At 40.4% G+C, this 26,498-nt stretch overlaps 1 protein-coding gene across 2 annotated transcripts in view; it reads left to right on the forward strand.

Annotated features, from left to right (window-relative positions):
• Window positions 1-26,498, forward strand: part of LOC311137272 (spondin-1-like) — a 134,716-nt gene that overhangs the window by 97,970 nt on the left and 10,248 nt on the right. The window contains exons 7-12 of one of the 2 annotated variants that reach the window (XM_084171672.1): window positions 18,357-18,421; window positions 19,863-20,064; window positions 22,492-22,632; window positions 23,491-23,566; window positions 24,169-24,351; window positions 25,971-26,138. In XM_084171672.1, the coding sequence (XP_084027798.1) occupies window positions 18,357-18,421; window positions 19,863-20,064; window positions 22,492-22,632; window positions 23,491-23,566; window positions 24,169-24,351; window positions 25,971-26,138 (835 nt within the window). Of the gene's footprint in view, window positions 1-18,356; window positions 18,422-19,862; window positions 20,065-22,491; window positions 22,633-23,490; window positions 23,567-24,168; window positions 24,352-25,967; window positions 26,139-26,498 lie in introns of both variants that reach the window. The other variant, XM_084171671.1, reaches the window with a different exon arrangement.

Genomic DNA, 26,498 nt, shown 5'->3' on the forward strand with positions numbered 1-26,498 from the left:
TTGCTATTTATATTTGTACATATTGTACAGTAGCCAGCTATTAATTTGTCACGTTTGCTAATAAAAGTGTCACTCTGGGCAACAAAAACTATCTTCATTGTCAGCCTCCTCACTGTTAAAATGCAACCTCTGGGTCTTTCTCACAGGGATGGACACTTTTCTGGTGTGACCAATAGCATATGGAAAGAACATGCTAGTTGGGTATTTGAATTGTCAAATTACATCCGAATGCAAGTTTGAAATGTCCATGGCAGGGTCGAAAAATGCTTTGAAAACGGACTTTGAAACGTTCAAAACTTTATGAACGTCAAATATGGGGACACAGTATGTGTACTTCTATTCAACTTCATGTTAAATTGTTTGAGGTATGTTGAAAAAAATATGTTGAAGTTTGAAGAAACCATACATCTTAAGTGTCTTTCTTCTGCAAACTTTCTTCTCATCATTATGAACAAATGTGTTTTCAGTCATGTCTCACGTCAAAGCACTATGATACCGTATCTGCAATATTATTTCATTTTGGCTGGGCTAATTAAATTGAGTCATAGCCTAAACTAATTAATGCTTGCCTGATGACAACAGAACACCGACAACAGAACAATTCATGCGTCGGTCTAGACATCGTCTAGAGAAATACCATGTAGTGAAGCAGGACCGACAGACAGACAGAAAACTGTTTTATTTATTTATTTATTTAACCTTTATTTAACCAGGTAAGCCAGTTGAGAACAAGTTCTCATTTACAACTGCGACCTGGCCAAGATAAAGCAAAGCAGTGCGATAAAAACAACAACACAGAGTTACATATGGGGTAAACAAAACATAAAGTCAAAAATACAACAGAAATATATATATATACAGTGTGTGCGAATGTAGTAAGTTATTGAGGTAAGGCAATAAATAGGCCATAGTGCAAAATAGTTACAATTTCGTATTAACACTGGAATGATAGATGTGCAAAAGATGATGTGCAAATAGAGATACTGTGGTGCAAATTAGCAAAATAAATAACAATATGGGGATGAGGTAGTTGAGTGGGCTAATTTCAGAATGGCTGTGTACAGGTGCACATTTAGACAACAAAATCTTATTGAGACCAAGTCCTCTTTTACAAGGGATAAAATTCACAAAATTTACAATTCCAATGCAATAAAAACATACAATATTTACAAGCAATTCAAGAACAGTAACTTATAAACACAATCATGAAAAACAAACACATTCCTCAGTAAAAAGGTTATCAACCAGCCGTCTGAACTGCCCTAGGGGCACCAAAACATCACATTTTAGAGATGACTAGAGTAAGGTGCAAAAATTTTTTTTACACAGATCTACCTAACTCACTAGAGACCCATCTTTGAGACCGGATCTGGTAGCTCATACGTCTGTAGGTTTACAATAAAGTATGTTTTTGCAATAGGGCGTTAACCATCTGTATAGCCGCTTTGTGCTTGGCTAATTAGAGATACACTACATGGGCAAAAGTATATGGACACCTGCTCGTCGAACATCTCATTCCAAAATCATGGGCATTAATATGGAGTTGATCCCCCCTTTGCTGCTAAAACATCCTCCACTCTTCTGGGAAGGCTTTCCACTAGATGTTGGAACATTGCTGCGGGGACTTGCTTCCATTCAGCCATAAGAGCATTAGTGTGGTCGGGCACTGATGTTTGGCGATTAGGCCTGGCTGGCAGTCGGTGTTCCTATTTTTGTATTATTATTATTTATTTATTTTTATCTTTATTTTAACAGGGAAAAACAGACTGAGACCTGGATCTCTTTTACGGCTGTGCCCTGTGTAAACATGTTGACATGTACAGTTTTAGACATACAGACAAGAACATTTCAAACATACAAAACAAAAAACACAATTCAACAGAAACAATCACAGACAACATCATATTGATCCTCCATAACATTTTTAAAATGGGCAAGGGACACCAGAGTGTCTAACTTAAGTTGGATCTGCAGTTTGTTCCATAAATAAGGTGCAAAGGAACTGAAGGCAGTCCTACCCAACTCTGTGGAGACCACAGAAGTCTCTAATGTAATCCACATCTGTGATCTGGTTTTAAAATTAGTATATCTAGTGGAAATTAATGATGATATATATGGAGGTAGTTTTAAAAGAAGTGCTTTATAAATAAACAAGAGAGCATGTTGCTCTCGCCTCACAGATAGAGAGGCCCAACCCACATGATGATATAGGATACAGTGATGAGTTTTGTAACTATCACCCGTGATAAACCTGAGTGCACAATGGTAAATAGCATCCAGTGGTTTTAATGTGTTTGCCAATGCATGCATATGGATAATATCACCATAATCTAAAACGGACATAAAAGTAGCCTGCACAATTTGTTTTCTATTTACGGAGGACAGACAAGCCCTGTTTCTGTAAAGGAACCCTATATTGAATTTGAGCTTTTTTCCCAATTCAGTAACATGTTTTTTAAAAGAAAGCCTATCATCTAACCATACCCCTAAGTATTTATATGCAGAGACCTGTTTGATTTGAGTACCATCCAAGCTAGTGATTACAAAAGTTTTTCTAATTGAGAGTTTAGACCTAGAAAAAAACATGACATTTCTTAGCGTTTAAAACAAGTTTAAGCTGTTAAAAGACCCCTGTAGTATCCTAAAATCAGACTCCAACTGCATTAAAGCTTGGTCCGCTGTTGGAGCAATAGAGTACATCACTCTGTCATCTGCATATAAATGGAATTTACAATATCTGACATCATCAGCAATGTTGTTTATATAAAGTGAGAACAATAGTGGGCCAATTATTGAACCCTGAGGGACTCCTTTAAGTAACTGTAAGGGGTCAGACTTGACCCCGTCGACCATGACGGCCTGAGTTCTATCTTTAAAATAGTCATAAAACCATCGACAGGCATCAGTGCCCAGTCCTATAGATGACAGCTTACTCAAAAGGATAGCATGGTCTACAGTGTCAAAAGCTTTTGACAAATCTACAAACAACGCAGCACAGTGCTTTCTATCATCTAAGGCATTTGCAATATCATTTACAACAAGCATAGTGGCCGATGTGTTACTGTGTTTAGATCTAAAACCAGATTGATTGGGGCTGTTAACAGAAAGAAAAGATTGTAACTGTTTGTTGACTATAGATTCTAGGATCTTTGCCAGACGAGGGAGCCTAGAGATGGGTCGATAGTTATCCAAATCACTACCGTCACCTCCCTTATGTAATGGCAGAACAAAATCTGCTTTCCACACCTTAGGGATATTTCCTGTGCTTAATGTTAGATTAAAAATGTGTGTCACTGAACCAGCAATGATAGGTGCAGCACACTTAAGTAAGTGCAGGTCTAAATTGTCAGCGCCTAAGGATTTCTAAGTATCAATGGCACACAGGGCAGCTAGAACCTCTGCTTCTGTTATTTTCTGGAAACTAAAAACAGGGTTACCATTTTTCAGAGTAACAGTTGAAAAGCAAGACGAAAAATCAACTATCTGGCCAGTAGAGATGAAATGCTTATTAAAAGCATCACAAATATCATTTTTTTCACTTAGAATACAGGAGTCTGAGATAATTTGCTTAGGAAGAGAAACAGCAGAATTCCCCCGTTTCAGTGAATTAACGGTTTTCCAGAATTTTGCAGGATCTCCTGCAGAATCTGTCATAGCATTAAGGAAGTAATTTGATTTTGCCTTTTTGACAGCTGCAGTACATTTATTTCTCAATTGCCTAAAAAACAGCCAATCAGCTGGAGTACTTGTTTTCCTCGCCAAGGCCCAGGCCCGATTCTTTTGCAGAAAAAGACCTGACAATTCAGGAGAGAACCAAGAACTGGTTCGGTTTCTTACTCTGTGATTCTTAAGCGGGGCATGTTTATCAGACATAGAGGTAACAATAGAAGAGAAAAAAGCAAGGGCTAAAACCGGGTCCAGAAAGCAGCAAGTGGATAAAAGCTCAGAGTGATATAAATAAGTCAAGGATAAAAGCTTGCTGTGAGAAATGTTTATAATTTCTCTTAGAGATTATACAGGGATTAGAGTGTTTCAGCCTGGTATCTCTAATACAAGCAATAGAGCAGTGGTCACTGATATCATTTGAAAAAAAAACACTGGCTGTGTATTTATGGGGGGTATTTGTTAGAATAATGTCTAGTAGAGTAGATTTTACTGGATTCTTAAAGTTGGGACGGATTGGTTTAGTTATCAGCTGAGTTAGATTTAGCTCAGTACAAATATCTTTTAATTTATCGGATACTGGTGAAAGCCAATCCAGGTTAAAATCTCCCAAAATCAGTAATTCAGAGTTTGCATAGTTAGACAGTATATCAGATAATTTGCACAGAGTACAAAGACATTAATATTGCTTTGGGACAGAGGTTGATATGGACACAGAAACATTTAAGCAGCATTTTACATAATTCGCGATACCACCACCTCTACCAAATCTATCAGCTCTATAAATATTGTACCCAATCAACTGAACATCTGAATCAGGCACAGAATCACACAGCCACGATTCAGATACAATCAGTACGTCAACATTTGATTGTGAGACCAACATTTCAATAAAGTCCAACTTTTGGATCAGGATTCTAGCATTCAAATGAATTATTCCAATGCCATTGCTACGGGAATTCATTTCAGATGGAGTATCCAAGGTAGCACCTGAAGCTGCACTGAATGAGCAATTAACCATTTTCTGGCTATTGACAGAGCTCAATTTTATGGGGACAAGATTACTACTAACAATACCTCTCTGCAGGTTGTTAGCTGAAGTTTGTTCCATATTTGCAATTGAGGGACTAATTAATGAAATTGGGAGAGGAGCATTGAACATAGTCTGATAGGGGAGCGTACAATCCCAAAAGTCAACCCCCGAAAATACACAACGTCAGGTATCAAAGGCTCTACATGAGGCAAGAGTAAGAGACATGTTGGTGGAGAGGATGCTGGAGCCATACCTGTTAAGATGTAAATTGTCCCGAAGAAATAGACCTGGTCGGTCTGTAAAAGCTGCAAAGTTATCCACAAAAGGAATTCCCATCGTGCAGCAGTATCCCTTAAGCCAGGTGTGTAATTGGCGTATACGACTAAAAACCATATCCGTGTAGCGTGGGGATGGAAAAGGACCGGAAACAACACACTGCTTCCCAGATTCCAGCAGCGTATTTATCAATGTTTTAAAATCGTCTCTCAATTTCTCTGACTGCTGGAGTTTAATGTCATTGACCCAACATGGACAATGACAGTTGAAGCGGCGGAGTGCTTGCTAATAAATAGCGGTAGCATGGAATTTAGGTCAGGGATCCTAGCGCCAGGGTAGCAGAAAGTCTCAGCTTTCCGGATTGAAACGTTTCGGACCATGGATGAACCCACCACGAGAACGGAAGGACTACAGATGGGTTTATTGGGTAAATGACGGGGCCTCTCCCGGGTGATCTGCCTCCTAGCAGGTTGAGGGGGTCTAGCAGCTGAGACTGACGACCTAGCAGTAGGCAAGGAGCGCAGATTAGTGTGCTTGGGTACTTCCACCTGAGAGTGAGACGGCAGCAGTAGAGATGTAGCGGAGGGACCCTGTACAGTATGATTGGAATGCACTTCCAGGTCTTCCAGGACCTTGAATCTCCTCCCCAATTGTAGCACTTCCGAAACATTTGATGGATTCCGTTTCATGGAGTGCTTTACTCCCCGGACAGCAATCCAGGCATCCTGAGGCGGAGCAGAAGGGGTGGAACAGACCGGGCCCTTCGGTTTAGCTCCTAGCCTGGGCCATGGCTCATTTAAGGGAACCGAATGGAGTTTCTCCGTTACAGGCTCCCCAGAAGTGGAGGTGCCGAGCCAGGGGCAGGTGACGTCGTCGATTTTGGAGGTGGTTTGTGCAACCATGGAGTCCAGGAGTTCCTCGTCCTCCTTGATCTGGCGCAAGACAGATACTCTCCCCTCCAGCTCAGCGACTCTCTGGCTCAGGTACTGGCAGGTGGTACATCCAGGGGTGAGCGAAGCCATGAGAGACATCCTACTTTCAGCTTGCTCCTCTCTGTAGGTTGTCTCGTCGTTGTTCGTAACCAGGAATCTGGGACACAAACTTACGGTCCCAGCCGTAAAGGCTGACCGCGTTGCGGAATCAGTAGCAATGCAAACTTTAGCTATGATTTTAAAAACGATTTCATAAAAACAACAAACCGAGTGTAGGCAGTACACGGTTCTGTTGCGCGCTCAATGTCATTTAACCTGGTTTAGTGCTCCCATGCACTCCTCCTATTCATCCCAAAGGTGTTCGATGGGGTTGAGGTCAGGGCTCTGTGCAGGCCAGTTAGGTTCTTCCACACCGATCTCGACATCAACCACACTCAGTATCCACGACTAGCTTCGTTAAAGGATATTATGTAGTTTGAAACCCAATAGAGGTGAGGATGTTTGTAATGTTAGAATGCGCTATAGGTTTGATGTCACATGCACACTGTAAATCTCATGATTGATTGAGTACTTTTTTCATTAGACAGGCATTGGTATTATTTCTAATGTGCTTAGCTTTGGTTAGCGTCAGGCGTCACTGGTATCTACTATGGCTTGAGTAGCCTCAGACAACATTATACCATGATGCCCAGAGGGTCTGCTGATTATTATCATAGAGATGTCCTTTTACCTGCAGATCTGCTGTTACTAATTTATTCCCTTGCTTGGTAAAACAGAGCCTATACCCTGACATGATTAAATAGTCTGTGATATATGTTTGACTAATGTAATCTCTTGTCAAGTAATATCTAACATAAATTCTGAATTATGGATGATGTATCACTTGGCTCCCCAGAAAACATCATCCAGCACCCAAAAAATGACAAATTATCCTTATCTGATGAGCCAGAGTAAACTTATGCTAGATGCTTTTGCTGTTGCCGCAGTTATGTTATTAAAAGGCAATATTTAATCACACAGTATTTTTCCAGGCCTGAGGCAGAGAAAGAAAGAAAGTATTGTTGGTCATATGACTCCTGTCTCATGTTGCATAAATAAAATACAGTACAGAGTACATAGCTGCATGTGTATAAATGTTAGCCTCCGAAACGAGGCAAATCACAGCAGACGGGTTGATCATGACATCTGTTCCACATATGATTTTTCCATAGAAACCGGTGGGAGGTATTGAGATGTGCTTATTATCAAACATGAAATTAAATGGAGAAAAGTTGGTCACAGTTAGCAGTCTAGGTCAGACAGATTACAGTAAAAATGCTGTTTATGCATAAAAACTAACCTTGCACTCAGTCTCAAATGAAAAAAAACATAACAACCTAAACCAATGTTATGTAATAGTCCTATTTTCCTATTTTGGAAATACAAAAATACATTAAAGACAACCCACACACATGCAAGCACAGGCACATAGTCTGAATATCTTGCATCCCAGGGATCATGTACATCCTATATGAGAGATGTTATTATAATTCCACAGTGAATTGAAAATACATCACACAATATGCAGGAATCGCTCCACCATTTTGTGGTTGCTAAAATTCTAATAGTTCGCCTAATTTCAGTTTTATGTGACAAAACAAGCAAGTATATTGTAGAGAATCATTGTACCATCTAAACTGTGAAATATATTTTCAATAACCAAATATATTGTATTTTCAGCTGTTTGAAGCTTGTGTACAAAAAAGAAAGTAAAAGACGCAAAAACGAAACTTAAGAATGGGAAGCATAGAACATATCTACCCCTTCTTACACTTGCTTTCAATGAGAATGACAGATCTATAACTCACATTTCTATGTTAATTTGGTCGGGTCACCCAAAAAGTGACATGTTGCAGCTTTAAGTGTGTTGCAATATTGAGTTCAGGGTAGGCCCAGGCCCACCCAATCATTATTTGTCTTTTTACCAAAACATGCAAACACCATCAGATAGAATTTATAGCAAGCAGTGCACTGGAATGACATTCAGATGAACTGGAATGACAATTCACTCTCATGGGATGGGTGGCCAAAAATACCTAAGTGAAAGCCACGGCCCCAATAAGCCACGAATATGACCGCATTGAGGCATATGTCGCTGTGCTTCTACGGCTATATGGACCATACCACTGCCTACTGCATTTGTTCATTTAGCAAACAAGACAGCTCATAATCCAGGGCCTTTATCACAGTCAACACACCTATGTTTTAGCTTTCATTAGCTTTAGAAATGTTACATTTTCTCTCAGCCTCATGGCAATAGGTGTACAATAGCATGAGATTAGCTATAAAACTGCAAATGTTCCTCTCTGCCCTATGGCAAAATGTATAGAATTGCAGGAAGTTAGCAGTTCCCACCAACTAATTTTTTTAGCAGTTAAGAGCATTGGGCCAGTAACCGAAAGGTCGCTGGTTTGAATCCCTGAGCCGACTATATAATACCTGGGATAGGATAAAGTAATCCTTCTACCCCCCCCCCCCCACCAAAAAAAAAAAAGTAATAAAAAAAAAAAAAAATGTAAAGTGGTTATCCCACTGGCTATAGGGTGAATGCACCAATTTGTAAGTCGCTCTGGATAAGAGCGTCTGCTAAATGACGTAAATGTAAATGACTAGGTGAAGAATCTGTCTGTGCCCTTGAGCAAGACACTTTTGCTTTTGCTAACCCTAATTGCTACCGTAAGTTGCTCTGGATAAGAGTGTCTGCTAAATGACTAAAATGTTTAATGTAAATATATATTTCCTGACTTGCTGTACCTTATTCAGTCAATGTCATTTAACCTGGTTTAGTGCTCCCATGCACTCCTCCATTTTCCCATATGCACTCCCTCATTTGACTTACAGCACAGTAGTAAGGCATAAATGACGCCAAGCACTGTAAATGAGAGACACAGACGAATGTCATTGTTGATATCAAAGAAATCTATATTCAATGTACTATCAGTTCTTATTTTTTTGAATATGCCACGTGACAGGAGATAGCTTTTAACCTAACTTGGAAAGTCGGTGATATGTAAAGCTTTTCAACCAGCTCAGATACTGTAATGTTACATACGTATCTTATTAATTAGTGTATCAACCCATACATAGGATTAGGGGGAGCTATAGTACACTGGTAATCTGGCTATAATGAAAAAGGCAGGACACGGGATTGCCAGGAAGTTTGACCAATTAAGAACAATGACCTTTTGCCAAAGTATCATTTAAGGGTTAAAGTTATAAAAATTCACATGAGGTATCTACCATGATTTGCATTGAAATGAACATTTTAAGGGCAGTTTGTTTGAATGTCAGGAGGATGTACAGGATTGAACTATTTGAAGGTAGGATTAGTTGTCATATAAAGGCTATATTCATGCAAATGCATAAGGCTTATTTCTCTTATACAGTGCCTTCAGAAAGTATTCATACCCCTCGACTTATTCCACATTTGTGACTCGTTTCAGGAAACTAGGCGTATGTCGCACATCACTACTATACAGGAGAGGCATTTCAACTTAATTATTTTTATCAAAATATGTTTTTGGGCAGAAATGCCTTCTGGAACATGTGAACTTTCATGTGCCTTAATAACAAACTTGCATGCCATCTGTAAATACGAATAAAACAATTAAATTACGAGCCTAGATGGTTTAGCTACGAAAAAAGACAGTAACCTTCCCGCTATCCATGATTGGCTGAGATATCGGATTGGTCTGCCATGTAGCATGATTCTGTCTTTTACACAAGCTGCTCAGTATGTGTAAGTAATCCTTTCTAACTTGGCTTTTTTGAAAGATATCACGAACTGCAACAAAGAAGTTGACAGAGTTTTAAAATCAGTGGAATTCCCGGCGGAAGCAGAGTATGATAGCTAAGGATATGGAGAAAATTCTGGCGTTTGATTGTAAATATTATATGGAGGGAGTCGAAAAGGGAACACCTGTCTCCAGATTACATCTTCAAACTAAGGGCAACCATGGCATCTGTGACAGAGAGGGAGAAGCATTCATCCATGTATATGGGTAAGAGAGTCTAGCTAGCTACATTTTCAGATATTATATATTTCTCATTTTGTCAGAAAGTCATTTTAATTGCAAGTTAAAGCGTACTGTTAGCTAGCTAGCTAACTTTAGCTGGCTAGCTCGCTAGCTAACGTTACTTGTATGATATGTGTAGTAATATTATTCTTATCTCAGAAAGCGATTTGCATTGCTAGTTATAGCCTAATGTTAGCTAGCTAGCTAACATTGAACCTAGTTGGTTACATGTAGTTACCTGCAGATTCGTATAAATTGGGATTATGGTTAATTGTTTAGCTAGCTAGCCACATGTCTAAACAAAAGACTCCACTATGCAAGTAACCATTTCACTGTAACGTTTACACATTCTGTATCCTGAGCATTTGACAAATCAACTTAATTGTATTTGATATAGTGTGTGTTTACCAGAGACGGTAATGCAAAGAACAACATGACCTGCACCAAAGTCAAATTAGGATATAACGTTAGGCCAACGAGACAGTGTCCAAGTTCTAAAATCCTCCTGTAGAATGCCCTGCTTTTATTTTGTCACACTCACAACCGTAAGCTATTTTCTGTAATTAGCTCGCCATTAACTTGTAAATAATGATCTTGTTGTGAGTTTATTTTCCTGTAATAATGAATAAAAATTAGCTAAAGTTAAGATGTTGTCAGCTATGATATGGTCATTATTTGAACTGGCTATCCAGCTAAATTAACGTTAGCTAGCTTGCTAACAAGCTAGAAACTAACCAAAACATTGTTTAGAAAGTTGCTTTTAGTTGCCTGGTTTGCTAGATTGACATATTCTAAATTCATTTTCAGTTGGATGGGTTTGTTGGTGTTAAATACACCAGTGATGCTATTTTGGACCACCAGGCTGCTGATGTCATGCAGCCTGTTGTTTTTGTGTTTATACTTTTTCATAATGACAACGATAAGTTTGATGTCGGACGACAATAGAATGTTCATGATGTCACTGCGACAACTGTCTACAGACATGTCGATAGACGTTGGATAAACCAGCCTTTAGTCTTGAAATCTTTGGTTGTTTAGCACATGATCCTCTGTAGCTCAGCTGGTAGAGCACGGCGCTTGTAATGCCAAGGTAGTGGGTTCGTTCCCCGGGACCACCCATACACACAAAAAAATAAATGATGCACGCATGACTGTAAGTCGCTTTGGATAAAAGCGTCTGCTAAATGGCATATTATGGCCTCACATGTGGCCACCTCGATTCGGTCTTCTGTACAAAAATATGAAATGGTGTTTTTTACATTGGATAAAAGTAGAGACTCAGCGCTAGAACATTTTATTATACACTGCAGTTGAAGAACAATGGGAAAGGAATTCTGTTTTGAAAGTTAATCAACTTGTAACCCCACTTTTGAGAAAATGGCCCTTGAATGTTTTGGTACACCTACTGGAGAGCTCTTCTTTGTCTACACTAGGGTTGCACGATATTGGAAATAACTGACATTGAGATATTTTGTTTTTCTGCGATATATATTGCGATATGAAAAAATACAGGATGTATGTATGATCCTCTGGGAAAAATGCAGTTTGCAAACAGCGACTTTTCAGGTGGAAGTCCTCATTAATAAAGTGTATGGTCAGACTTATGTAGGGCTCCGTTGTCCGGCTGGACCACAAGTCCGTTGTTGCTGTATAATATTCCACTTGTGACAGCTCTGTTTCAACTTGTGCCTTGCATTTCTCGTACAACTCTGGGATGGCAACTTGAGAAAAATAGTTGCGTGATGGCATTACATACCGCTTGTCAAGCGACCGGATCATGTTTTTAAAACCCTCTTTGGTAACCGTGTTAATTGGTACCATGTCTTTGGCGACTTGAAATGTTATTGAATCTGTGATTTCTCTCTGCCGTTTGGAACCTTTCTCGTATGGTGTAATACTGGCAAAGGCATCCGAAATAAATTTTTTGCTTTGGAGGGCATTGAGATGCTTTGCACTCGTCATACGAAGATTTGTGGTGCCGCCATAAATGATCGAACAAATTGGTCATGTTGCCTCGTGTTGTGGCAACAATTGCAAGGCACTCTCGACAAAGTACCTGTTTTTGGTCAACATCATCCTGTCTGTAGCCGAAATATTTCCATATAATTGACGATGCATTTCTTTTTGCAACCAAATTCTCAATTTCTGTATTTTTTGCCTGTTCCTCGCTCATCATTTCGTCACGCGCAAGCAGAGCCTGCATGTCAACCACGTGCAGCAACGAACTCCGTGTTTAAAATAATAATAATAATAATAATAAACTGTGTATCCAATAACCCATAAATTGGAGTAAATTACGTTATATCAGACAGATATAATGCTAGTTTAACATTTTAAAAATATATATATTGTAGACTGATATATGTTTACCTTACTAAATCGCACGTTCTGCGATGTGACTATTGCGGATGCATACATCGCAATGTCGATGCTGAAACAATATATCGTGCAGCCCTAGTCTACACCCATTCAGCATCGTTCACACCCTCTTAAGCCTTAGCCCCACCCATCTCTTTAAGGATTCACATGTGAGGTCATGTGCTAAACAAAGTGAGTAAAAGTGGTGAAAGTACTAGCAAAAAGTAATGGTAGAAATGCACTATCTAGACCTTGGCCTATATCCTAATCTGACTTTAGTGCTAGTCATGTTGTTCTTCACATTACCGTCTCTGGTAAACACACACTATATCAACCCCATCGAACACCTTTGGGATTAATTGGAACTCCGACTGCGAGCCAGGCTTAATTGCCAAACATCAGTGCCCGACCTCACTAATGCTCTTGTGGCTGAATGGAAGCAAGTCCCCGCAGCAATGCTCCAATTTCTAGTGGAAAGCCTTCCCAGAAGAGTGGAGGCTGTTATAGCAGCAAAGGGGGGACCAACTGCTCTACGAGCAGGTGTCCACATACTTTTGGTAATGTAGTGTAGGTTCAGTGTTAGCTAGCTAGCTAACATTAGGCTATAACTAGCAATGCAAATGGATTTCTGAGATACGAATAATATTACTACACTTAACATTAGCTATTGAGCCAGCCAGCCAGCTAATATTAGCTAGCTAGCTAACAGTACGCTTTAACTTGCAAAATTAGAAACATATAATATTTGAAAATGTAGCTAGACTCTTACCCGTATACATGGATGAACGCTTCTCCTCTCTCTGTCATGGATGCCATGGTTGCCCTTAGTTTGAAGATGTATTCCAGAGACAGCTGTTTTATCCAACAGCCTTCTGTGTTGTCTTTTTGACTCCTTCCGCATTTGCAATCACACTCTGCTTCCACTGGGCATTCCACTGATTTCAAAACTCTGTCAACTTCTTCCGTGACAACAACACTGTTGATCACCATTTATTTCCCATCACTGTCATCAGAAGACTCTACAATGTCTGGTTCAATTAAAATGTTTTTAACTACAACAGGGATTTCCTCATCGTCTGATTCATTTTCAGAGTCGAGAGAGTCAGCATGGCACGATCATCCTCCAGAAAGTAGTCCATCACAACCTTTTCCCACTGATCTTCATCGATAGCGCCTGTTAAATTCAGGGCAGCAATGTTGAGAGCAGTAGCAACACTTTTGCAGTTCTCCATGATATCTTTTTAAAAATCCACGGTAGCAGGGATTATCTACACATACTGAGCAGATCATGCTATAGACAGAAGCATTCTACGTGGCAGACCAATCCGAACTCCTCTCTCGGCATGTCCAGCCCATACATTTTCTCAGACAATCATGGCTAGTGGGAAGGTTCCTGCCTTTTTCCGTGGCTAAACCAACATTTTATTAATATTTACAGATGGCATACAAGTTTGCTAGTAAGGCACGTGACATTTCCCATGTTCCAGAAGGCATTTTGCCCCAAAAATGCATTTTGATAAAAATTTAAAATGTGCGTTCAAATGCCTCTCCTGTGAAGTAGTGACGTGCGACATACGCCTAGCTTCCTGGAACGGGTCACATTTTAACTCCTGAACTTATTTAGGCTTGCTATAACAAAGGGGTTGAATAACTACTGACTCAAGACATTTCAGCTTTTCATTTTTAATTAATTTGTTAAAATTCCGAAAAACATAATTCCACTTTGACATTATGGGGTATTGTGTGTATGTAGGCCAGTGACACAAAACCTCAATTTAATCATGTTGGCTGTAACACAACAAACTGTGGAAAAAGTCAAGGGGTGTGAATACTTTCTGAAGACACTGTGCAGTACATTATATAACAGGAGTTAATTTGCTATATTTAAAGTAGTAGGCCTACTGTATACATATATTGATATCCAATCATGTGCTTTGTTGTCTGCACCATGCACAGTATATAGTGTACTTCATCCTGCACTGTTTGAACTAAGTGATTAAAAAGGTCCGCTACAAGGTTATCTGGGTAATGTTTCCTGGAATTATTGTATAATACACCCTCCGAACTGCACGGTTGCAGCACAACAGAAGACCACACCATCATCTCCCAGAGCCCAGTCTCATTCTCCAGACAGTCACCCAGCTTTTAAACTCCAATATGACAGAGTTTATTCTTTATTACACAGACTCTCCCAGAGGCTCCCAGCTCATTCAACATTATTACGATTTGACAATATTTCTCCCGCTGCCGTGCAACAGATCCCTTGGCAAAGTCACTGGGTTTTGATTGTGCTCTGGCATCAGACTCATGGCCCTGCCTCTCAGTTCCTCTCAGCTTCCGGGAGTGATTGGCCTGACTGACACCTCACTGAAATCAAATCAATTACTGAGCTATGCTATGGCCCAGACTTCTCTGTAGCTGGAGACAGACAAACAGACAGGGCCATTTAGGGAACTCAGGAGGCTGGACAGTGCATCACATGGGGTCAGCCTAGGGTCAACATGACAAATAATTAAAATACAAAAACTTTGTAAAGGGAAAAGATAAGAGTGCCTTGATTCTTTGGAGGTAAGAGTGAAGACAAAGCCTAAGACATATTCTTTGTCAGAGTGCTATTTATCAGAGAAACCTTAGGTAGGCTACTTACTACAAAAGAAAGTATGTTTAAAAAACCTAGCCACTGTTTAGCTTCCTCTACAAATGGCGGCACGCTGTGTGTCATTGAGCTCGCATTCAGCAATAGTGAGTAAAAAGTAATGGTGGTGTTTGCTGAAACAAGTTATAGGATAACTCTGTATGTGTCGCAGAGCTCTGGCATTTTGAAGCCGTGATATATGGAGATGTGAGAGCAACAGACCTGGGATAACTATAGTTATAACTATGCTTTGTGGAAAATAACTATTGTTTCGGGGGGAAATGGCTACTTTGTAGGTGACTACAACAATTTGAATACAGATGCCAATAAATTACTTTTTTAACTATTTGAATGCAGATCTCCGCAAGTAACTACTTTTTTAAACTATTTGAATACAGATCTCAGGAAGTGACTACTTTTCAGAAACTATTGGATTGGCTGCCTTCAACTAATGGCAGGGCTGTATCTGGAACTGCATGTTGAAGATAGAAATATAATTAATAGACTACACACAATCTCCTATGCTATTCCAATCTATCTGACAGTCATGTTTGATCTATCTACAATGCCTTTGGAGTTTATTCAGACCCCTTGACTTTTTCTAAATGTTCTTACCTTACAGCCTTATTCTAAAATGGATTAAAAAAATTATCCACAGCAATTTACACATGATACCCTATAATGACAAAGCGAAAACAGGTTTTTAGAAATGTTTGTACATAAAAAAAAAAAAAAAAAAAAACAGTAGTATTCAGACCCTTTGCTATGAGACTCGAAATTGAGCTCAGGTGCATCCTGTTTCCATTGATCATCCTTGAGATGTTTCTACAACTTGATTGGAGTCCACCTGTGGTAAATTCAATAGATTGGACATGATTTGGAAAGCCACACCTGTCTATATAAAGCAAAAACCAAGCCATAAGGTCGAAGGAATTGTCCGTAGAGCTCAGAGACAGGATTGTGTCGAGGCACAGATCTGGGAAAGGGTACCAAAACATTTATGCAACATTGAAGGTCCCCAAGATCACAGTGGCCTCCATCATTCTTAAAAGGAAGAAGTTTGGAACCACCAAGACTCTTCCTAGAGATGGCCGCCCGGCCAAACCTAGCAATCAGGGGAGAAGGGCCTTGGTCAGGGAAGTGACCAAGAACCCGATAGTCACTCTGACAGAGCTCCAGAGTTCCTCTGTAGAGATGGGAGAACCTTCCAGGAGGACAACCATTTCTGCAGCACTCCACCAATCAGGCCTTTATGGTAGAGTGGCCAGATGGATGCCACTCCTCAGTAAATGGCACATGACAGCCTGCTTGGAGTTTGCCAAAAGGCACCTAAATACTCTCAGACCATGAGAAACAACATTCTCTGGTCTGATGAAACCAATATTTAACTATTTGGCCTGAATGCCAAGCATCACATCTGGAGGAAACCTGGCACAATCCCTACGGTGAAGCATTGGTCCTCTGTAGCTCAGCTGGTAGAGCACGGTGCTTGTAATGCCAGGGTAGTGGGTTCGATCCCCGGGACCACCCATACACAAAAATGTATGCACGCATGACTGTAAGTCGCTTTGGATAAAAGCGTCTGCTAAGTGGCATATTATTATTTATTATTATCAAGCTTGTGACTCTACAAACTTGTTGGATGCGTGTGCTGTTCGTTTTGGTTGTGTTTCAGATAATTTTGTGCCCAATAGAAATGATTGGTAAATAATGTATTGTGTCATTTTGGAGTCACTTTTATTCTAAATAATGATCATATATATCTTTTAAACATTTCTACATTAATGTGTATGCTCCCATGATTATGGATAATCCTGAATGAATCATGAATAATGTAAGAATGCTAGGTGTCTTTTTGTAGCTTTCTTTTAGCAAACTATCAACAGTAGTAAGCATATTGCTTTTATGTTCACTATTGAAGGTTTACTTTTGTAAATCACTTTCCCTAAAATAAATAAGCTCAGCAAGTAGATTGATGGGAACACCACAGGCTATCGTTTGTCACACACCCTACGCAGATTTGTAAGATTCAATCTTGTTTTAATAAGTAAAAAACCGTGTTGATGAGCCAATCCAGTTCAACAGTGATTGAACGGAACGGTAGCCAAGCGAGGGCTTCGGAGCTAGGGGACGTGTGGCATGGCAGCAGCGGGCGGATCGGTTACAATATCATACCCCCCCCCCCCCCCCCCCCCCCTGTTATTGTAATGGTGAGAGGCTAGTATGTCTTGGAGGTATGATATTTGTCCTTGTATTTCGCAGCCGGTTTGGGTTTGCACCTCGCACCTTTTTTTCTGTCTCGCTTCTTCTCGCTATCAGTCATCTTCCTCGCCCGGTCCTCCGACATTAATTCTATCTCTGTGTGGGACTTCAGGAAACTCAGTATCGATCCGTCCGCTGCTGCCATGCCACACGTCCCCTAGCTCCGAAGCCCTCGCTCGGCTACCATTCCATTCAATCACTGTTGAACTGGATTGGCTCATCAACACGGTTTTTACTTATTAAAACAAGATTGAAGCATACAAATCTGCGTAGGGTGTGTGACAAACGATAGCCTGTGGTGTTCCCATCAATCTACTCGCTGAGCTTATTTATTTTAGGGAAAGTGATTTACAAAAGTAAACCTTCAATAGTGAACATAAAAGCAATATGCTGACTACTGTTGATAGTTTGCTAAAAGAAAGCTACAAAAATACACCTAGCATTCGTCATTGTAAATAAGAATTTGTTCTTAACTGACTTACCTAGTAAAAAATAAATGTTGTCTTGGCTAGCCAACTGTAGCCATGTCAATATCTATTTTCTCAAAATGACTTGTTTTCTATAGAAATCCACAAAGAGAAGGAGGCTTTCAGGGTATTGCGGAACCATCAGTCAACCATAAAAAAAAGTATTTTTTTTGCAAGCATGCGGGGCGCGTCCCAAAAAGAGGCTGAGTGTTGCAGTGTGTGTGATAACGTAATAACAGGCTACATGTAACACCACAGATCTCTACCACCCTGTTTTTCCTTTGTTTGATGTCAGACACCAAACTGTCTCACAGCGCAGCAACAATCCCTACTTAGTTATACATCAAAAGGGTCTGTTTGCAACTGGGCCTTTAATTTTTCAGCTGCTGCTATGTTAACACCCTGCTCTCCCAGAATGGCCAGCTCAGCTGAACTACTGTGTGTGATTCACAAGAGGGATCCTCTTGTGGAAAAAACAGCCATTATAAAATAACAGGCACATCTGGTCACAAGACGCCCACTTTCACAGCTCCCAACTTTGGAAAGTGTTTTGGATTTCATAAGAGAGGAATGAACACTGTTGAGTATATTTCTGTATTCTCCATGCAGTTTTCACTAATTTTACCAAAATAATGTATCTCTCTCTCTCTCTCTTTCTGTGTTTGTCATCCACAGGGTGATGAAGTTCTGACTGTTATCAAAACCAAGGCGCAGTGGCCAGCATGGCAACCCTTGAATGTGTGAGTACACAGTGATGTACAAGAGTACCCTCACTCAATTCTGTTTTAAAATGTTCATTGTCTGTCTAAAACATGTGAAACTACTTGTAGAGATTATCATTTGATAACCATTAATTGAGAATTCAGATGAAAACAGAATTTCTCATTATTTTTTAGCTTCCTCAGAAAACAGGCTAAGGAGGAGATAATCACCCAGCATTAATTCAATAGCTACCTGCCTGGCCTGCGGGTGTTTTCTTTAAATTCATTAACGATTGTGTACATTTTTCATGAGGTATTTTGTTTGCAAAAGGAAGACTCCTGTTTTGATGAGAGATGTGTTTCTGTGATTAGGGTTAATGACCTCCCTACAGTTCCAATACATCAGCCTACCAATTAAGCCAGGCTATTTTTTCTCTTCAGAAGAGGCTGTTTGGAGGAGACATCTACATTTTTTATGTAAAGGGAGATTGGAACAACATAGATGTCTCTAAAGGAAGGAGATTGTTTAAAACGATTGATGTGCATGTGGAATGTGGAAGTTCTCTAAATAAGGCACAGCAAAGTGTAGGTTGTTGTTTCCATACTTGTTTAATCATCTCACAGGAACTGCTTGAATTAGATGAGTTGTATCTAATTGAGCAGTATCACACTCCCACATTGTGATATATTATAGAAATGTACAGAATTTTGTTGTTTATCACTTACTTGTATAATTTATCCTTGTCATTTTTTATTATCTCTTCACACTTCAGTAACTATTCAGATGTTACTGGATGTTATTCTCCTCTTAGTATTTGTGTTGTGGCAACTAACAAAGAGATAGTCCCAAATGGCACCCTATTCCCTATAAAGTGCACTACTTTTGACCAGAGCCTATAGGGCTATATAGGGAATAGGGGGCCATTTGGGACAGATTCAGTAGATTTTATTAGCCTCCACGCACATTCACCAGCCTTAACATCTCCAACGTAACATCTATTTCATTAACACTTCTTTAATGTGTTCTAGTGATACAACATTATTCTCTCTGAGTTCTAAATAGAACCAGTAAATGTTGATCTGGTATGACAGAAATGTGTTATACTTCTTTGTTTGGACTTGAGTGTGAGTGATAATTCTGAATATTTATCCAACTAAAGTTTTTAAATATACAGTATGTAGCTCATTTAAACACTTAAAGCAGATAATTGGTGTGGTATGTGATGCATTAAAATGAAAACCACAGTTGTATATTGTATTAGCCTTCACCAGTCTTTAACATTGCCAATATTGCCAACCTTCTCTATCAATACTAATGCATACATGTTCATCCTATACTGTACTTATGGCGCTGGCCACTAATGGAGCTGGCAGTCTCATGGAGCTACTGTACACTATATCATTGTGTGTTGATCAATCAGATCAATCTGCACATTGGGGAGCATGCTGTGCATGTCTGTATATCTATTTGTCTATCCAGGCGGGCAGCTCCCTCGGCTGAGTTCTCAGTGGACCGTACACGTCACCTCATGTCCTTTCTGAGCATGCTGGGGCCCAGCCCTGACTGGAACGTGGGGCTGTCTGCAGAGGACCTCTGCACCAAGGAGTGTGGCTGGGTCCAGAGCCTGGACCAAGACCTCATCCCCTGGGACGCAGGCACCGACAACGGGGTCACCTATGAGGTGAGGCCCTGGGGCCCCAGACATGGGGGTCAATATGTAGTAAATGGCTCTGGTTTCAGTTATCTAGTAAAATACTTCTGCCATTCTAACTTTCGTAGCCAGGCCTCTGTATTTTGCCATGAATCTGGAATGAAAGCTGTTGATCTACTTTCATTAATAGTGCAGGAGCATTGCTTTTTAATATTTTTGTTTATGGCTTATGAATATACAAATTACCCAACCTCGGTGGAAAAACACATAAACAAATTCAGCAAAAAACCCCACTGCAAACATAAAACAGCACATCCTCTGTGTTGTCGTTTTATTGAGGCGGACATATTTACCCAAGTGGCTGCCTCACTGACGAGTCTTGTGTCGCTACACTGTAAATATGTACCCAACAAATCCTGCACTGGGACTTATAGTTCATTTTCTGCTGGTTTCAAAAGATACTGGGAAAAGAAAAGGAAAGACACTGCCCTCTATAGGCCAGAAAAGACACTGAAGATACAGTATATCCAGATTTCAATGCAGACCCACACACACAGCGTAATCATACACAAGTCCACACTCTGTAAATAGCCTTTATACTTTCTATGCAAAGAAAGCAGATGAATCATGCATTCATATACCCCATATGTGATTTAGTTATTTCACTTTTGGCTCCATATATTGGCGGCAGTACCAATGAATATATCAGCCAAAAGTTAACTAAAACTAGATTCCCTAGAGTTAAAGTAGAAAGGGACTCAATGGCTTTTGTAGTTTTCTCTTCCCTGAAGTTATTGTTTTGGAACAGCAGCATGAAAGGTGATTCACAATGCACCTAGCAGGAAACAATGTCATAAATCACTCATAAAAGGAATATTACACAGCCGATCAATTATGCATATTGAGATCAAACACAGAAGCCCCTAACAGATGGCAGCTGAACATGACGAGGTGCTCGCTCTCAGCCCTGTGCCCACACTTTCACTAGCTCCCCTCCCTGTGCCCATACTACATATTACATTACATTTTAGTCATTTAGCAGACACTCTTATCCAGAATGACTTACAGTTAGTGCATCTTAACCCTAAAAGTACAGTATTTTGACCCCTAAAAGGGGTCATTTTTGGATCTGATCGCAAAAATACACTTTCTGCCAAACCTTTTGTAACACAAGTCAATTGTTTAAATTCCCCAATATATTTTTTAATGTTCACATATTTATAGTCAAATTTTATGTTTCAAAATACACAGTTTTGTATGTTTTTGTATGTTTTGTAAAATATATTTTGATCAATTTCATCCATAGCCACTTGTTATGAACATTTGTCTGTTATTCAACATGTTGTGTTTCTGTAATACTCAGAGGCTGAGAATTTGGCGATTGAGCTAATCTAACATACCCGTATGACCTAAAATGGCCACAGATAAGGCCGATTTAGGCCATCAGACTTTTAGCTCTAGTTCAAATTGCATCTGACAGATGAGACTCTCGACTTGGTGTAGAGACATTGACTGGAACCTAAATATGTATTTACATTTTTGAGTAATTTTTTTTGTTATCGTGGCTGCCACGCCAGAGGCCAAATCTGGGTTCCATATATTATTTTTTTCAGGGTACATACTGTACATCTCTACCTCTGTGCTAAATTTGGTGCTTTTATCGCAAAGTTTACTATTGATTCCACATTTTCATCTTAGGCGTGCACAGCTAGTATACAAAAGAGAGATACTTTTTATTCAACCCAATTGAGATGGTTTGGGATTAGTCGGACGGCAGAGTGAAGGAAAAGCAGCCAACAAGTGCTCAGCATATGTGGGAACTCCTGCAAGACTGTTGGAAAAGCATTCCAGGTGAAGCTGGTTGAGAGAATGCCAAGAGTGTACAAAGCTGTCATGGGCGGCAGGTAGCTTAGTGGTTAAGAGCGGTGTGCCAATAACCGAAAGGTCGCTGGTTCTAATTCCCGAGCCGACTAGGTGAAAAATCTGTCGATGTGCCCTTAAGCAAGGCACTTAACCCTAATTGCTCCTGTAAGTCGCTCTGGATAAGAGCGTCTGCTAAATGACAAAAAAATAAAAAAAAGGCAAAGGGTGGCTATTTGAAGAATCTTAAATATAAAATATATTTTGGTTTGTTTAACACTTTTTTGGTTACTACATGAAGTCTTCACTATTATTCTAAAATGTAGAAAATAGTAAAAATAAAGAAAAACCCTTGAATGAGTAGGTGTGTCCAAACTATTGACTGGTATTGTATATAAAACACAGGAAAATCATATTTTTGACTGCACTGGGCCTTTAATACCAACTCTGCACCTATACTAACTCCTGTTAGAATTACTATTAGTACTGTTACACTAATTATCTTCCGTGGACCTATATTACCCTGTGTTACACTTATGCCTAGCCCAATGTCCATATTGTGTCACTCATAGTCCACCCTGTACCATACCATTCCAGTCTCCCAACAAGCCCACGATACCCCAGGAGAGGATCCGGCCCCTGACCAGCCTGGACCACCCCCAGAGTCCCTTCTACGACACTGAGGGAGGCCCTATCACAGCCTTGGCCCGGGTGGTGGTGGAAAGGATAGCCAGAAAGGTACCTACAGCACCTGGCTCATTCATTCCGCTATCTCTGTCTGTGTCTGCTCCCTCTCTCTGAAGAGATGTGAATGTTCATGCAACATAACTCTCCTCACAGTCACTATGCATGTAATGTTGCTTTGGATACATAGCTCTTTGAATGGGCAGTACACTGAGTGTACAAAACATTAGGAACATGTTCTTTCCATGACATAGACTGACCAGGTGAATACAGATGAAAGCTATGATCCCTTGTTGATGTCACTTGTTAAATCCACTTCAATCAGTGTAGATGAAGGGGAGGAGACAGGTTAAAGAAGGATTTTTAAGCCTCGAGACAATTGAGACATGAATTGTGTGTGTGCCATTCAGAGGGTGAAGACAAAAGATTTAAGTGCCTTTGAACGGGGTATGGTAGTATGGTTCACCACCCAAAGGACATCCAGCCAACTTGACACAACTGTGTGAAGCATTGGTGTCAATATGGGCCAGCATCCCTGTGGAACGCATTCGACACCTTGTAGAGTCAATGCCCCGATGATCTGAGGCTGTTCTGATGGCAAAAGGGGGTGCAACTCAAGTTTTGTACACTCAGCATATATTGCCATAGTGATCATAGCAAGTCTTTGGAAAACACAGAGAAAATTTACAATGTGTTTGTCTCCTGACAATTGAAGCAAAGAATTATAAAAAATCTATATTTTTTAAAGCAACAACCAGATGTCATATTGACCTGACCTACAGAAGATTACCCAGAAAATAAATTACACATATTTGGGTGTTTACCCTTGTCTCCGATGAGAATGTTATTTTAAATGGTAAATTGAGAATCTTATCAGTGTTTGTGATGTGGAATCATGTTTCTTGCCCACAGGGAGAGCAGTGCAATATTGTCCCGGACACCGTGGACGATATCGTGGCAGATATTGGCCAGGAGGAGAAGGAGGAAGGTGTGGAAGCACTTTATCTCAACCAATTTGGGATGTTCAAATTTTTAAAAGCCACACACTCTAGCTGCTGGACTTGCTTTGCCTGGATCCCTGTTTAAACCTCCAGATGTCTGTCTGTTGAACACCATCAACACGGTCAAGCAGGAGAAATGAACCTGTGGGGTTTATGTTTCTAACCACACCCTGCAATTACCTTCCAATGCTACCTTTGAACCGGGTTCTCTCTACCCTCTTTCTGTTGAGGGCAACACTGTCTGTTTCCTAAACAGGACGGTCTCTAGTACATTACAATACACGTACTGTGGGTACTGTACAGTAACTATACACTGTGGTTAGAGCAAGACCTGAACTGTATGAACTTGCATTTACTTTTATAGGCAATTAGGCATTAGTCCATACCTATACAGCACCAGCACATTCTAAACCAGTGAAAATGTAGGGTTATAAACAAGAAAATGTAGTATGAATACCCCCCCCACACATTAACATCATATCATTAGAATATGACAAGATAGTGAAATTTAACCAGTGCGGTTATTGTTACCCAAGCTGACCAAGATGACTTGTCAATGCATTGTGTCATAGAGTATTTCTTCCTCCAGACGACACTCCAGAGACATGTATCTACTCCAACTGGTCACCATGGTCAGCCTGCAGCTCTGCCACCTGTGACAAGGGCCGGAGGATGAGACAGAGAATGCTGAAGGCCCAGCTGGACCTCAGTGTGCCCTGCCCTCACACCCAGGACTTCAAGCCCTGCATGGGGCCTGGCTGCAGCGAGGAGGGTGAGGACTAAGGACAGTGTCACAGGCCTGTTTCTCATTCATAGCACTAATGCATGCACTTGAATAGCACAGTTCAATCACTGGTATGAGTCAGCTGACAGTCGCCTCAGCTTAGACATGAATATAGTTGTTTGCCTGCCTGGTAAATGGCTGGCTTTTTAGACTATATTGGGTGGAACGTCTATGATTTTGTGTGAGAATTGAAATCCAACAGTTTTGTCTAATTCGGAACATGTTGTTCCATCTCCAATAGCTTCCAAAAATGGAGAAAAGACATAGTGAATTATATTTTATTGTTTTAAACAAAGCAAGTCATAAAGAAGAGGTTGTTGGCTAAAGGTTTGTGTGTTCATCTGCTGCTCTGCAGGCTGAGCTGGTGATCCCTGTGTAATCGTGTGCATGTCATATTGACAAAAGACAGTCAACATATCCATTATGTGCAAACAGACGATTCCTGAACTAAGATGGGAGCAGGCCTGTGTATGAGAACAGGGATTAGGGTTGAAATGGTATCACGCTCCTCCTCCAATTTTCTAGCCAAGCACAAGAAGATACTGTATTGCCATTGTTTTCCCTTTCCCGGTTTACATGTTACCTGAGATGCACAATTAACACAGTTTTGTCATTGGCATTCAAATACAACATGCAAAGCTGGGACTTTGGAGTCTCATCAAGTCCCACAACCAGGTAGAGATCAAAATACATGATATTCCACAAACGCTTCTTCTTCTTCCAGTTCTATTCAGTCAGATTGGCATTAACTTTGTCTCTCAGGAACTAACTGCTCCTTTCTCCAGTTCTCATCAAAGTTGTAAATTTAGATCACTATGCTAAAAGGTACATGATCAGTCATGCAGAGGTGTTTGTCGCTTTCTCTTTCGCCTTCACTCCTACTATCTTTCCCTCTCTCATTCCTCCCTTTATCTCATCTCGGGCCCCAAATCTCAGCTGTGTCGGGGCTTGATGAGTGGGTTTGAATTGTTCAAGGCTATTGTTTCTCCCCACCACACACTATCGAGTAATAGGACTGGCATCGCATGCTTTTCTTCCTGCAGGTCACTCCTTTGCTTTCATGTATCGCTCCGTTAATGTCCATAGTTGATTGATATTCCTGAAGCTGGACGGGGCCCCTGGGGGCCTCATGAGGGCCACATTTATTTACAGCTCTTATTAATGATTCACTTAGTTCTGTTTTATTAAGCTACGCTCACAGCTGCTTCCAATCTGCAGGCAGGCAGTAGGATGGACCAGACAAGAGAGAAATGAATGGAAAGTTCCCCAAAGTTTATCCATCCTCTATGAAAACAAATCTACTTACATGCTCGGTTCCCAGATAATTGGAGAGAGCGGAGTAAGATTAGGCAGGACTGAATACATTATTTGAGGGTGTGTTACTTGTTACCAGAAGAAGGTGAAGGGAGGTGGAATTCAGAGGTGTCAACCAGTAGTGATGGAATAAATGGACAGAGCTGTTGCATGTATGGAATGTTAATGACCCTGCTCGTTTTCTCTAGCCTGGTTAAACCAGACTGAACCCTGCACTCACCATTACACAATGGTGATCACAGCCTCCAGTGTGGTTTAACCAGGCTTTGCCTTTGCCTCGTCATTCCCAGAAGCGTCTACCTGTATGATGTCAGAGTGGATCAGCTGGTCTCCGTGCAGTGTGTCCTGTGGGATGGGCATGAGGTCTCGGGAGCGCTACATCAAACAGTTCCCGGAGGATGGATCCATCTGCTCTCTGAACACTGAGGAGACTGAGAAATGTGTGGTCAACGATGACTGCTGTGAGTCTCACTGAAACATGGTGATACTAGTTGCTCTGAGTCTTTGTGACATCAGGATAATGTTGTGGGTTCAGGCCTTTTGTGTTAAAGCTAGAATCTTTAGTTGCTACAACCATTTTTGGACTTATAATTCATGATATACTGTATACCCATTGATTCTTATAGAATATAACTTATTTCCCTCATGAGCTTAGTTCAACTGTCATACCTCATCAGAACCCAAAATATAAGCTTGTTTTACTCCAATGTTTGTAAACAACGTAAATGTAAACAAACACTGTATAGCCTCAAAACACGGTTAAAGCTATAGTTTTTATATCATGGATGGTCAGTCCTTGCATCGATAGGTCTGTCTATAAA

Source organism: Coregonus lavaretus (genome assembly GCF_964263955.1).
Source record: "Coregonus lavaretus genome assembly, chromosome: 11".
Lineage (NCBI taxonomy): Eukaryota > Metazoa > Chordata > Actinopteri > Salmoniformes > Salmonidae > Coregonus > Coregonus lavaretus.